Below are 13624 nucleotides of genomic sequence, written 5' to 3'. Positions count from 1 at the left end.
CAGCTCGCAGTGACGCTTGCGAACGAGCCGAGTCCCACAAAATGGGTCATCTGGATGCTCCTTCTGTCTGACCCCGTCTTGCACTGCAGGTCGCTCCTCCCTGCAGTGGCGCTCAAGACGGGCAGACCCAAGGCGCTTACCTGAGCTCTCGTCGCCCAGACACAAGGCGGGAAGGTCCTCCGCTTTCTTGCGGGACCGACGAGACGCTCGTGTTCCCTCAGCGCCAGGGGATTTGCTGTCTCCGGCTTGGTGGCGTTGGGACACGGCGAACTCGGGCTGCTTAGAAACAGCCAGAGTTTCGTCCCAACGGAACAACCACATGCCGGAGTCTCGCTTACCTGCTGCGTCCTGTGTTGGCCAGTCTTTCTGTAAGGGGGAGCGAGGAGGCGGACGCACACGCTGAGATAAGCGAGATTTATTACGGGCAAATCCAGGGTCGTGGTCAGGACAGTCTAGGGTCAATGAGCCGACACGTACAAAGTTTGGGTAAGACATAACAAAGACTAGATCCAACACAAACAAGACCAGGTACAACGATACAAGGATACAAAGACTGGCAAACGGAAGGGGCAAACACAGGGCTTAAATACACGGAACAATGAGGGACAGGTGAGAACAATCAGGGGCAGAGCTACAAAACCAAAACATGAGCACATGGACAGGACTGGGAGGAGCCAACCGTGACAGTATGTCCTTTTTAGTTTTTCTTCTTGCGCATATGTGCGGTATATCATCTATTAATATCAAGGCATTTTTTCTCTTTCACCAGACCCGGCGGTGAGAATCTCGCCAGACTGTACAGAGTGAGTGGAGCACGTCGGGAGAGTTAAAGTTCAGGTAAGTCGGTTACCTGAGGGGCATAATTTTATTAATTACACATGTTAGCCCAGTAACGTTAGCTGGTTAGCTATCCTGGCCAGGTGTTGTGAAGATAACTTATTATTTACTGCGCACATAACAGAGAGGAGCGTGCAGCTTAAAGCACCACAGAACAGTTATATTTTTATCTTTCAAGTCACTTAAATTTAAATTTGTATCGTGAGGAATGTGTTTATTTATTTATTAAACAGATATTTTTAAACACTGAAGCTGTGAGTGCATTGATGTATGTATACGTTCCGCACCAAGGACAGCGCGGCAGGGGTATGAAGTTAGCCTCATAGCTGCCGGCTTCCTTTTAATCTTCCAGCCCTTCTTAAGTCACGTAAAAGGCACAGGTTGCACCCGGTGCCAGAATATGACTCCAGCCTGATATTAAAAGATGAGCAGAGAGCTAAAGTCATTTTCTGGTTTTAGAAACACACTTTTGACGTGCAACTTATGATCTAAAAAAAGATCCTAATGGAATAACAATGTACAGTTTTTTTTAAAATGTTGGCACTGTACACAGGATGTACAGTATTTGACTATAAACTAACCTGCGGTTTGCTTTTCCTCTTTAGACACTTCTCAGCACACACAATCACACAACAGGAGGCGATGGACACGATGGCTAAATACCTCAGGTATGCACCGGAGAGGTTGGGGTGGTGGTGGCCGCAAGAAATAAGATTTATCTCTGACGTTCTTTATACTCAGCCTGATGCAAGTTCTTCGATACCCTGTAATTGCTGGACATTTTGTGTGTAGTCCTGCTGTTCCATGTTCTCAGAGAAGAACTTTACAGAGAGAATAAAAAACATAAAATTGTTCTTTTTTCATTAACGTGGCATACAGTTGTTTTTTTCCTCTCTCCAGTGCAATTTTGAGCATCATGAACGTGAGTTTTGTGGTTTATTCAAGGTTGAATGCATGACGTTGAAATAACGTTGGCATATCAACGTTGATTCACTTTTCAAAATCAACACCAAATCCAACGTTGATTCAACCATAACATTTGACGTTGATTCAACGTTTACTCAACGTTAAAATGCCAGCTGGGGAAGACCAGTTTTATTCATACTTTTCATTAGACTTCCTTCTGATGTTCCTGGACTATATAATCTGTTTTATCTCTAAAAACAGTCCTCTCTGTTTGGAAATGTTAATGAGCAGATTCACCATAAGTGCACTATAGATTTCATGCAAATAAAGCATATTTAAATTTTATCGTACTGATATTTGCTTTCCTACCTTGCGTGTATGTATTTGGGTTGGAGGGCTCGTCTGGTTTGAACAGAGGATTCTATTGAATTACCTCTGAGGGCTCTTTTGATCTTTTGACCCTTTTTGAATATGATTTTGCTTTTATGTACGATGTAAAAAAAAATGTTTACAATGACAACATTTGTTATTCAACATCACCTATAAGACATGATGATGATGATGATGATAATAATAATAATAATAATTATTATTATTATTGCTATTTTTAAAATAACCTGCTGTATCAACATACTCAACCCAACAGAAACACTCAAAAGATTAAAAAAATTATTATTACAAAAATGCAAACACGCTGAATGAGGCATTTTAAAGATTGTAAATGTAAAGCTTTAATGATAAAATTGAGTTATTATATTATATTGCATGTCGCTGTTGTTAGAAGGAAACCTTGTATCTCCAAAATGGTAACTTTACAGGAGAAGGAAAAAATATACTCTACTTTTAATGTAAGTCAATGGAACCAGACGTCTTTCTAAGTCATTTATGGGTAATTTCTTTCTGTCCAATCATCACGATATTTGCACACAATGTAAAGAACAACATGTGCTTTTAAATTATTGTAAAAACTGGAAAACAAAAATTATATATGATTTTAAAATATCTGTTACCCTTTACATAGTCTCTCTCCATCTCTCTCTCTCTCCATCTCTCTCTCTCTCTCTCTATATATATATATATATATATATATATATATATATATATATATACCCCCCAGACACAAGTGAAAAGCAGGTTTGATCATAGGCAATTCTTGTCTTTTTATCTATGCAGCACTGACACAGGGGGGCTACATCACAGGACTGCATGGAGTGACGTTCCTTTTCTGTCCTTTTTTCTGTAGCTGTGATGTCACAGATGTAGGTTCGTTCTCTCCTCTTCACCCAGACATAAACCAGATGTCCACCGTTGTTGTTGCGGTTCAGATCACTCAGACACTCCCAGTGTTCGCTGAACAGTGCCGGCTCCTCCTGCAGGCTGGTGGTGACCCTCAGGTCCACGATGGGGAAGTCAAACTCAGTGGTGCCTCTCATGTACCACAGATGAATGGGATAATCTGGGGCACCTTCATTTATCCTTTGAGGGATGTGAGTGAAACCAGAATTCTGAAGACCATGAATCATCTCTTCTCTCTTCTGAATGAAAACTGGATTCTGGTGATCGGGTTTTCACTTCCCCTTTTGTACCACAGGAACACAGGCTTTTCTTCAGTATTCAGGTTTTTGTCAAGTTGGGAGAACTGCTCTTGTCTTAGACAACCCACTTTCATAGTGAAGGAGAAAGTCAAACTGAACAACAGGAGTCTCCAAAACTGGAATTTAAAGCTGATTCAAAGCTCCAGAGAAAATGTGTCTCCTAACAACCACCTGGAAGAGCTGTTTGACCCCAAAACTGCCCCATCAGATAAACAGCACTGAAGGCTTTGATCTCTGAGAGAGAGGAGAAGATCAAGCTGCTTCAGATCTGAAAACATCCACAGGTGTTTCTGTCCATCCTTCCACTGTGAGAAGACCACTCAGCGCTGTGGGTCTGAAAGGACGTGTAGCTGATCAAGAAGAACCTCACTGAGAAAAGGAGACGGACACATCAAACAAAGAAGCTGGACGATGGACTGACCGCCCCAGAGTCCAGACCTCAGCACCACTGAATGGGTTTGATCACTTCAGACATGACTTTTCTGTTAAATTGAACTTTTCTGCTTTTTTATAACAAAGATTAAAAAAAACTTCAGACTGGAAACTATAAAAGAAAAAGTGGTCCTCAGTACAAAAAGATGATGATGCTGATTTTTACAGACAGGTGATGAAGTTTAACAGTAACAGAATAAACTGAGAATTACTGTAAATTCATTTCAGTCAATAACTGATAAGCTCAGATTAGAGATAAAGTCCATTATTACATGCACTCTGATAAACAAACGCTGCATCTATTCTCTGTTTCATCTAAAGACACATTACACTGTGATTCTGTGTTATATGAACGACTCCGCCCACAAAATAAACTACACAACACAGCTCGAGTCCTGCACTGCAGTTTTACTGCCTTTACATATGATATTTTAATAAAATAATCACAGTCGCATCATTTTACCGCATTAAAAAGGTTCAATTCAGTGGTTGGAATATAAAGACTATACAGTTTGACCAGTAGAGGGAGCTCTGCACTCACTGCTCCACTTCAAACTCTGCCTCCAAGCGCAGCCATTGGCTGACGAGCCACTGAGTGCTGTCGTGTTATTGGCTATTTAATTAGAATTAGGGTCATTATTTAATAACTGAAGAAACTCATAGATGGTCTTCATGTAAACATTCACTGACTGTCCACTTCATTAAGTCCACCTCCTCATTTCTACGCTCACTGTCCACTTTATCAGCTCCACTTACTCTATAGGACAAGGTGTAGACAGTGGGCAGGTAACAGGAGACTGTGGCCTGAGGTCAGCTCTATCAATACAGTGAACTATTTTGACCTCTTCAAAGGTGTAGACAGTGAAGAGCTCCAGGAAAGCTCAGAGTCATCAAACTTCCTCTAATGAAGGTTTAGCACAGCAAACACAGAATTAAGGATTAGATTTGGTGATTGATTCAGAAATGAGAGCAGATTCAACAGGAGAATGAAGAGACAGGGGTTAGACAGCTGAGATAAGAGGGGTGTTACTACAGAGAGATGGTGAGGAGGTTGAGGGAACTGTTGGTAGATTTGACTATTTTTGTCTGTGAGAAATCTCTGAAAGACACGGAACTGGTAAACAGTGTGGGGAGAAGATTATTAGTAGTATAGAAAAGTATTTGGGGCTTAGTTCCAGTACTTTCAGTGACAGATGACCTACACAGTGTAAGAGCAGCATTTAAAGCAGCTCTATATCTAAACATATGGTCTGACTAAGCCAGTTCCAGCAACCGAGGATCAGAATGCCAAGGCTCACGCCTTCGGACACTGCCTGATCCACAAAGCATCAAACCCCTACTACTGCCCCTCCCATCGGTGGTGGGTCAATGGACAGTTTGTCCATCACAAACACTATGTTTGAACACAAGGATGTCCAACATGGCACCAGGACACCCTAGGCCGCAGTTCAATGATTGACTTTGTAGTCGTGTCATCGGACTTGCGGCCATGTGTTTTGGACACTCAGGTAAAGAGAGGAGCTGAACTGTCAGCTGATCACCACCTGGTGGTGAGTTGGATCAGGTGGTGGGGGAAGATGCCGGTCGGACCAGGCAAACCCAAACTTATAGTGAGGGTTTGCTGGGAACGTCTGGCAGAAGAACCTGTCAGATTGATCTTCAACTCACAGCTCCGTCAGAACTTTGTCCAGATATTGGGGAAGGTGGGGGACATTGACTCAGAATGGGCCGTGTTCCGTTCCTCCATTGTTGAGGCGGCTGACTGTAGCTGTGGCCACAGGGTAGTTGGTGCCTGTCGGGGCGGTAATCCTCGAGCCCGGTGGTGGACACCCCAGGTGAGAGATGCTGTCAAGCTGAAGAAGGAGTATTACCGGGCATGGTTGGCCTGTGGGACACTGGCAGCTGGCAGGTATTGACAGGCCAAGCGTTCTGCAGCTTCAGTCGTCGCCAAGGCAAAAACCCAGGTGTGGGAGGAGTTTGGTGAGGCCTTGGAAAATGACTTTAAGTCGGCTCTGAAAAGATTCTGGCAAACCGTCAGGAGACTCAGAAGGGGAAAGCAGTGTGCCACTAGCATTGTATATAGTGGAGATGGTGTGCTGCTGACTTCGACTGAAGACGTCATTGGGCTTAATGTCCAGCATTATCTTCTTAGAAGTGTGGCGGATTACTGACGGCTCAGCTGTGATCACCTGTGCTTTACTACCTCTTCTATTTCTTTACACGTTCACAGTTTTACTGTAGAGCTCGACTCCAGCTGTGTTCTTTACGTTTAACAGCACAACTTAACATTCCTTAGTGCTGATTTCCAACTTCAGAGAGCTTTGTTTAGTGACGGTCAGTAACGGTCACATCAACTACATTTTCTTTCTTTGTTCAACAAAGGAATAAAAATGAGTACCCCTCCTATTTCTTTATTTGTTAAACAAAAACACATGAAAGTCAACTCAAAGAGCTTTGCTTGAGAGTAGTTGTGCTTCTTTGTACAACAAATATTCTCATCTCAGCTCAACTAAATGTTTCTTTAGCGTTAACGAAGAAATGTCAGTCAGTATCGCAAAGAATTCAGAGAAGTTGAGTGAACAAGAAAAAAACTGGGGAAATTCGGTACCAAGTTTTTTTTGTTGTTGCGCAAGCAAACTTTTTTTACAGTGCACTTATTTTAAGATGTTTAATGAAGTAAAATCATCTCACTGTGTTAGTAGATGATCGTGCTTGTGAAAAAGTATTTGCCCCTCAGCCAGTTCCTTCTGTTTTATATTATAAATTACAAATTCTTTCAGATCATCCAAGTAACTTTATTATAAGATAAACACAACAAGAGTAAAATGCAGCTTTTAAATGCTCATTCCATTAATTGAAGATTTCTACAAAATGTATTCCTCCTAATAAACAGACACTCGTTCAGCTCTGCCTCCTCATTATTCACCTCCATCACTGTAATACTCCATCATCTACATTAACACAGGAAGGTGATCAGAGGGGCGGTGGAGTTCTGAGATGTTTAAAACGCAGAGTTAGAAGAGAAAAACATCTCCCAGCGACTGCCTGCAAGCATCCTCCTCCTTCAGCTTCCACCATCTAATCTTTGGCTCTGTCTTCAATCTCTTCCTCTTCTTTGTTTCTAATCTCATTCTACAGACAACCACCCTATGCTGCCTTGCTACACTTTCCCCTGGCACCACTTTACAATCGCCAATCTCCTTTAGGTGGCATCTCCTGCTAAGGATATAATCCACCTGTGTGCACCTCCCTCCACTCTTGTATGTCACCCTGTGTTCTTCCCTCTTCTGAAAATACGTGGTCACCACAGCCATTTCCATTCTCTCTGCAAATTCTACAACCATCTGACCTTCTGCATTTCTGTCTTTCACACCATACATACCCAGCACCTCTTCATCCCCTCTGTTCCCTTCACCAACATGTCCATTGAAGTCTGCACCAATCACCAATCTCTCCTCTCCAGTGACACCATCTACCACTTCATCCATCTTACTCCAAAATTCCTCTTCTCCTCTAACTGACAGCCAACCTGTGGTGCATATGAACTGACCACATTCAAAATTACACCGTCAACCTCCAACTTCAGGCTCATGATCCTGTCTGACACTCTCTTTACATCCAGAACACTTTTCCCAAGCTGTTCCTTTAGGATTATCCCTACTCCATTTCTCTTCCTCTCTACACCATGATAGAACAGTTTGAATCCACCTCCAATGTTCCTGGCCTTGCTTCCTTTCCATCTGGTCTCCTGGACACACAGAATATCTACCTTCCTTCTCTCCATCATGTCTGCAAGCTCTCTGCCTTTACCAGTCATTCTCCCTATGTTCAGAGTCCCTACTCTAACCTCCACACTCCTGCCTTTCCTTCTCTCTCGCTGCTTTCTAACCCGCCTTCCTCCTCTCCTCTTTGATGGTCTTTGATCTACAGTAGTCCAATTTCCACCAGCACCCTGCTGGTCAACAGCACCAGAGGCGGTCGTTGTTAACCCGGGCCTCGACCGATCCGGTATGGCAATCATATCTGTGATCCGCATGATAGTATAGCACAAGTTTTACGCCGGATGCCCTTCCTGACGCAATCCTCACCATTTATCCGGGCTTAGGACCGGCACCAGAAGCACACAGAGTACACCCCTAATGGCTGGTTGACACCCTTGTTTTCACTACTATTATTTATTTCCAATGTTTCAAAAGCACTTGGCTCAATTGTGCAGTCACTGTCTTCGTTATTACCACGTTTAATTCCTGTGTTTACTGTGTGGAATTACTACTTTGTGTCCCTCCCAGTAAAGGGATAATATTTATTGTTCATCCTTAGAACTCATGAATAAGACTTGACGAATTACTGATACCTTAATTTCTCTCTACTTGTTTTAAAGTGGCCTTGAGTAAAGTAGAAAATATACACACACTATCAGTAAACGTTTAAATGGACCTACACCATAAACTGATTTACATTGTGTTTATTAAATTAAAACAAGTCCTTCATACTTGCACATCTCATCCAATGGCAGCTTGTTTAGGGATCCTGGTGAGGTTTCCATGCCATCACCCCAAAAAGACCCCTTTTGGCACCAAATTTCAGATATGAGGACAGCAGCATGACAGATATTGTGAGCATGTGCATATTTCATTCTTTTGCTTATCAGAGGAACTGCCCGCAAGTGTCTCTGAATGAGTAGCCAGTGTTTTAGGCCTAACCAGTACGCCCACTCACGTTTCACAGTGGGTTGTGTACAGGCTGCTCTTAATCATGAAGTTATAGGGTAATTAGTGTGTAAGAGGTGAAGACCGGCACTTTACTTGTAGGGACACAAAGTGCTAATTAATGGTTCAGCAATATGAACTAAGGAGTAATTAATGGTGAAAATGTGAAGTGAAGCAGCTGAATATGGGGAGGAGGATGAAAGTGTCCAGTAAAGGCAAAGGACTGTGTTCCACACAACACTGCACAGTGGAGGAAAATGTGATCAGGAGATAAATTAACCGGACTGAGTTTATCATTTTATGGCATTTAGCAGACGCTCTCATCCAGGTGGGCCAAGGTAGTGTTAGGAGTCTTGCCCAAGGACTCTTATAATAGGTATAGTATAGGCTGCTTGTCTTGTAGAAGGCATTATTTATTTATATGATTGAACACTTACCTCTTCATTTGCAGTGCAATAACCAGCAGTTAATTCATATAGAAATATCAAATATTTGGTTCTCTTTTGTGTATAATTATTATGAAATTTGTGACCTGTCATGTAAAGTGTAACCGAACTTTTCTAGTTGAAAAAGTATCCAAATTCACATAATCACAGACTCAGAAAACGGCAACAGGCTTTTATGGTGCTTTAATCAGAGAAAGGACAGAAATCCAGAGATGGAGCCGAACACAGCGTTGGATTATACAATCTTTAGGTTATCCATTAAAACAGATACAATCTTTAAACATGGCGTTTGCTGATAATAAATCTCTGTATGATTGTGATTTTATTAAATCAGTACAAGATTCTCTCAATTTAGATCTTTAATAAAGGCTGGACAGTCAGCACAGACGCTGATCAGCCTTTCAGGATATCTCATTAACTGCTACAGTGAGAGCATCTAAAGCAAAGGATGAAGACTTGATTACTGAGGGTGATACAGAGCCTGAGGCTCGGGCTCTCACTTATAGGCCACATAAAGAGGAACTCCATTATTGCCATTATTCAGGTTTTTCTCCACAACCTTGCAGGTTTTAGCACTTTTATAAGCCGGCAGAGCATCATTACCGACTAACACGGTGAGGAACTGGATGGCAGGATTTTCGCTGTGCTTGTACCACAGATACACAGAGTCTCCATTGGTGCCAGCATTGAGGTCTTTATTGACCTTCAAGTAGCCCTTCTTCAGCAGGCTGCCCTCCTGTTCTTCACTGATAGAAACATCGATGTCAGTGATGGAAACGTCTGGATACTTGCAACGGCGGTACCAGAGAAACACGGCCAAACTTGGGCTTGCTCCACGGTTGGTGTCTTCATCCACACGGATGTATCCCTGGTCAAAGAGGGTTTTATCTTCAGAGAAACTCAGCGAGGCTGTAATGTTGCTGATGTAGGTCGTGGTATCTCTCTTCACCCAGAGGTAAACTGGATTTCCACCAGTGTTGTGGTTCAGATCGAGACCCAGGCGCTCCCAGCCAGCGCTGAACTGTCTCGGCTCCTCTGCCAGTAGTGTGGTCACCTTCAGATCCATGATGGCGATGTCAGACGTGGTGGTGCCAGTCATGTACCACAGGAATATGGCATCACCTTCGGTGCCTATATTGATGTTCTCCTTTATCTTTTGGAAACCAGCAGCACCAAGACCATCATTCATCTCATTCCTGTAGGAGCACTGGATTCTGGTGACAGATTTCACGCCCCCTTTTTTGTACCACAGGAACACCTCAGGCCCTGTAGTACCACTGTTGAGGTTACCGTCAACTTTGGTGAAACCTTGTTTTTTAAGATCTTCTTCTTTCTTCATGTTGGTAGAGACTTGAAGTTCAGTGATAGCTTGAGTCATTTTGAGCTTTAGTGGTTTGAGTGAAATATCTGCTGGTTAGAGAAAATGAAATATATTTACCCCTGATTTAAGCAGTAAGGTATTAAATTAGGTGATCACAACACAGAGTTTCTTCTCAATAATAAATAAAGTGTTGTACACACACACACACACACACACACACACACATATAGATAGATAGGTAGGTAGGTAGGTAGATACAGTTGGCTCCAAAGGTCTGAAAACTGAAAATGCTTCCAATTTAATAGAAAATGCTGATTTACAAATTATATTGTCAGCATAACAATAAAATAGTGCAGAATTTTGAACTTACTCTTCATTTAACATCTTTAACTTGTTTTAAATGAAATGTTATGTTTATTGTGAAGTTTAAATGAAATAAATCCATATTTAGTAGTCTATGACTCCAAGAACCCACTGTATATATATATATATATATATATATATATATATATGTATATAAAATGTGTGTGTGTGTGTGTGTGTGTCAAAGAATTTGTACTTGTTTGAAAGGTGTTGAAAAGATGCTGGATTTGATTACCTGTAAAGAATATGTCGTTCTTGTCCTCTGGTGGATGATCTTGTGGAGGGGTTCTCCTGCTGAGGTGGTGAAGAACTCTGTGGAGATCTTCTCTGGCTGAAGGTAAGGCTGGACTGATGGATCACCTCCTTATATACAGCAGAAGAGAAGGTGGAGGAAATGTTCAAGACACTCTGGTCCAATTAGCAGTGCTGGAGGAGGGTGTGAACAAAGATATAATGTTCACTGAGACAAAGATTAACAAAGATTAACAAAGATTTCATTTACAATCGAGGATCAAAAGACAACAGACTGCAAAATATTTAACCCTGGTGTGGTGTTGGTGTGTGTGTTACTGGGTGGTCTAGTAACCCACCACATTATTGTTTATTTAAATCAATACAGCCACAACAATTAATGTACAAATACTTATGTGATATGTTTAAATATCACAAGTGTCCAGCGTAGGGATCTCCTTTAGCAGCTGTAGCCAGTCAGCAGCCTGTCCATGTTGTCCACCCTCACACACACACACACTCACACACACACACATACTGACAGCAGGCCATGTAGGAGGAGAACAGAGTGAAGGACACAGCACCTCCACACTTTTACTCCCCGTGGGTTCAGCCCAGCACCACATGTGTAATATAAAATGTGTGGGGGGGGTGAACAGAGTGAAGCTCTGAAAATGGGTTATTTTATATGTTCTACACAGAAAATGAGCAAAGGCCACGAATTCGAGGTTGAAATAATAATAAATTACAATATTATATATAATGTTTATTAGACATCATGAATTGTTAATACAATGCATTGTAAGTAGTGTTAATAACACATTATACTGTCAGTGTCTAAGAGGTCAGTCCCAGCTTGGAGAGTTTAATGTAAAGACAAATGTAAAGTTTATTTACTGAGATTTCCAGTCTCTCAGCGCTGGAGCTGTTAGAGCTGCATCTTCAGGGCTTCAGTCCTGAATATTCAGACGCTCCAAACTGGCCGTCCAGCCTAGAATCACTGCTACAGTGAGCTTTTCTGACCCAGCGTCCCACTTTAAATGCTACACTACATTACATCACAGCAAACCGAGTACCCATCAGCCCCTCCCCTGAAGCCCCTCTGACATCACACTGAGCGTTAAGTCAGTAGAGATAGTAGAGTGCTGTCATTGTAATTTGTTCCCTAACTGGTTCTAACACCAAGCTCTAGAACCTTTCACTCTGTAACCCTACAGTACAGTACAGTACAGTAGTGCTGATTTCTGCTGGCGTTCTTTTGGATATGCAGTGTTAAATTAGAGCCAGGCTAACGGTGGTGAACATCCACAGAGAGTGCAGAGTATAAATAGAATCAACTGAAAGACGTGATATTCCAGTTGCGTCTGGCAGCTGTCTTTACAGACAATGTGCCCTACAATGTGTTAAATATCTATAAGTTTAAATATCTATATTTCCATATCAAAGTGTAACAGATGATGGGAGAACACTTGTGATAGTGCACAAATAAGATCCAACCAACAGATATTTTTTTTAAATGATCTCAAAAAGAACAGCCTTTGGTGAGATTTTTAAATGATATAATCAGAATATTCCACTTCATCCATTTTCCATCCATTTTCCAAACCGCTTCTCCGTCAGGGTCGCGGGGGGGGGGGGGGGTGCTGGAGCCTATCCCAGCAGTCTTCGGGCGAAAGGCAGGATACACCCTGGACAGGTCGCCAGTCCATCGCAGATATTCCACTTCAGAGAATCAGTAATGTGAATTCTGAAACATTTGAAAGATTTGACAGCCGGTCCCGAAACCTGCACTAGAGTTCTTACATTCTGTTTCTTCCTGTAATCCATAACGGTCTACAGTTTTTGATGTATTAAGCTGGAGGTCATTGATATGTTGGATGCCATATATGGTGCTATAGACTGCATATTTCACAATTTTGACTGATTCATTGTGAGATACCAGTGGGTGGAGCTCTTTTGTAGGCTCTTTTCAAATTGTCAAAACAGCTTCAATTTGTTGAGTCCGCATCATCGTCTGATATGGACAGAGGCCGTAGACAGAGCTTTGTAGTTGGTCATCAGATTTAGGTTTTGCTAGATTATTAATTCTCACCTTCTGCTCAATCACTTTGCGTCGTTTGTCTTTGCAAAACACAGTTGGCATTTTGCACCTCATGTTGATGTAAGTTATTTCAATATGCAAATGTTTTTGAATAAGTATTCTTAGCTCTTTAGTACTCCATGGTTTTGTATTGCTTATAATGTCACCCTTTGACGCAGAAGACACAGTTATTCACAAATGTTAATATTGGCAATTATTCAGCATCTCAACATTACATTCATCACAAGATTCATAAGCAGATCTGCTCATATGGGCTCTTAAGAATGCATGGTATGCACCATGAATAATGCGTTAACAATGGTTCAATATTTGATCATTTCTGGTTGAACATGTGACCCGATGATGGAAATAAGGAGAGACACAGGAAAGGTTTGTGTGGTTGAAGAGTCTGGATACATGCTTTCCGAAAAAGAGACTTGCCTTGCAAGTTCACTTCCCACCACATGCATTGGGAGAACATATGCACCTACTAGAACAAGTGATGTAATCTCTCTCGGAAGATAAATGGCCTGCAGTTGATACTAAAGTACCGTCATGATTGGCTCCTCCCACTCATTCATGTGCTTTTTGTTTACTTTTGATCGTCCATGTGCTTCTTTGTTTTGGTTTTCAGTCCTGCCCCCTTGTTTTGTGACTCGGCCCCTGATTGTTGCCACCTGTTTTCCACCTGTCCCTCGTTATCC

The 13624-nt window shown here is 41.9% G+C and overlaps 1 protein-coding gene across 2 annotated transcripts; it reads right to left on the bottom strand.

Annotated features, from left to right (window-relative positions):
• Positions 1–9099: 9099 nt before the first annotated feature.
• On the bottom strand, positions 9100–10999 carry LOC119261895. Of its 2 annotated transcripts, none has more exons than XM_037531946.1 (2): positions 10845–10999; positions 9100–10335 (listed from the first exon to the last, which is right to left on the bottom strand). In XM_037531946.1, the coding sequence occupies exon 2, from the start codon at positions 10301–10303 to the stop codon at positions 9422–9424; it is 882 nt and encodes a 293-aa protein (XP_037387843.1). In that variant the 5' UTR covers positions 10304–10335; positions 10845–10999; the 3' UTR covers positions 9100–9421. The 2 variants fall into 2 exon arrangements, with proteins under 2 accessions (XP_037387843.1, XP_037387842.1); XM_037531945.1 differs by having other exon boundaries at positions 9100–10332.
• Positions 11000–13624: the final 2625 nt, after the last annotated feature.

The sequence above is a fragment of the Pygocentrus nattereri genome, chromosome 20 (assembly GCF_015220715.1).
Source record: "Pygocentrus nattereri isolate fPygNat1 chromosome 20, fPygNat1.pri, whole genome shotgun sequence".
In the NCBI taxonomy this organism is placed as follows: Eukaryota; Metazoa; Chordata; class Actinopteri; order Characiformes; family Serrasalmidae; genus Pygocentrus; species Pygocentrus nattereri.
The sequence above is the reverse complement of the archived record's forward strand: the minus strand, read 5'-3'. Positions and strand labels throughout refer to the sequence as shown.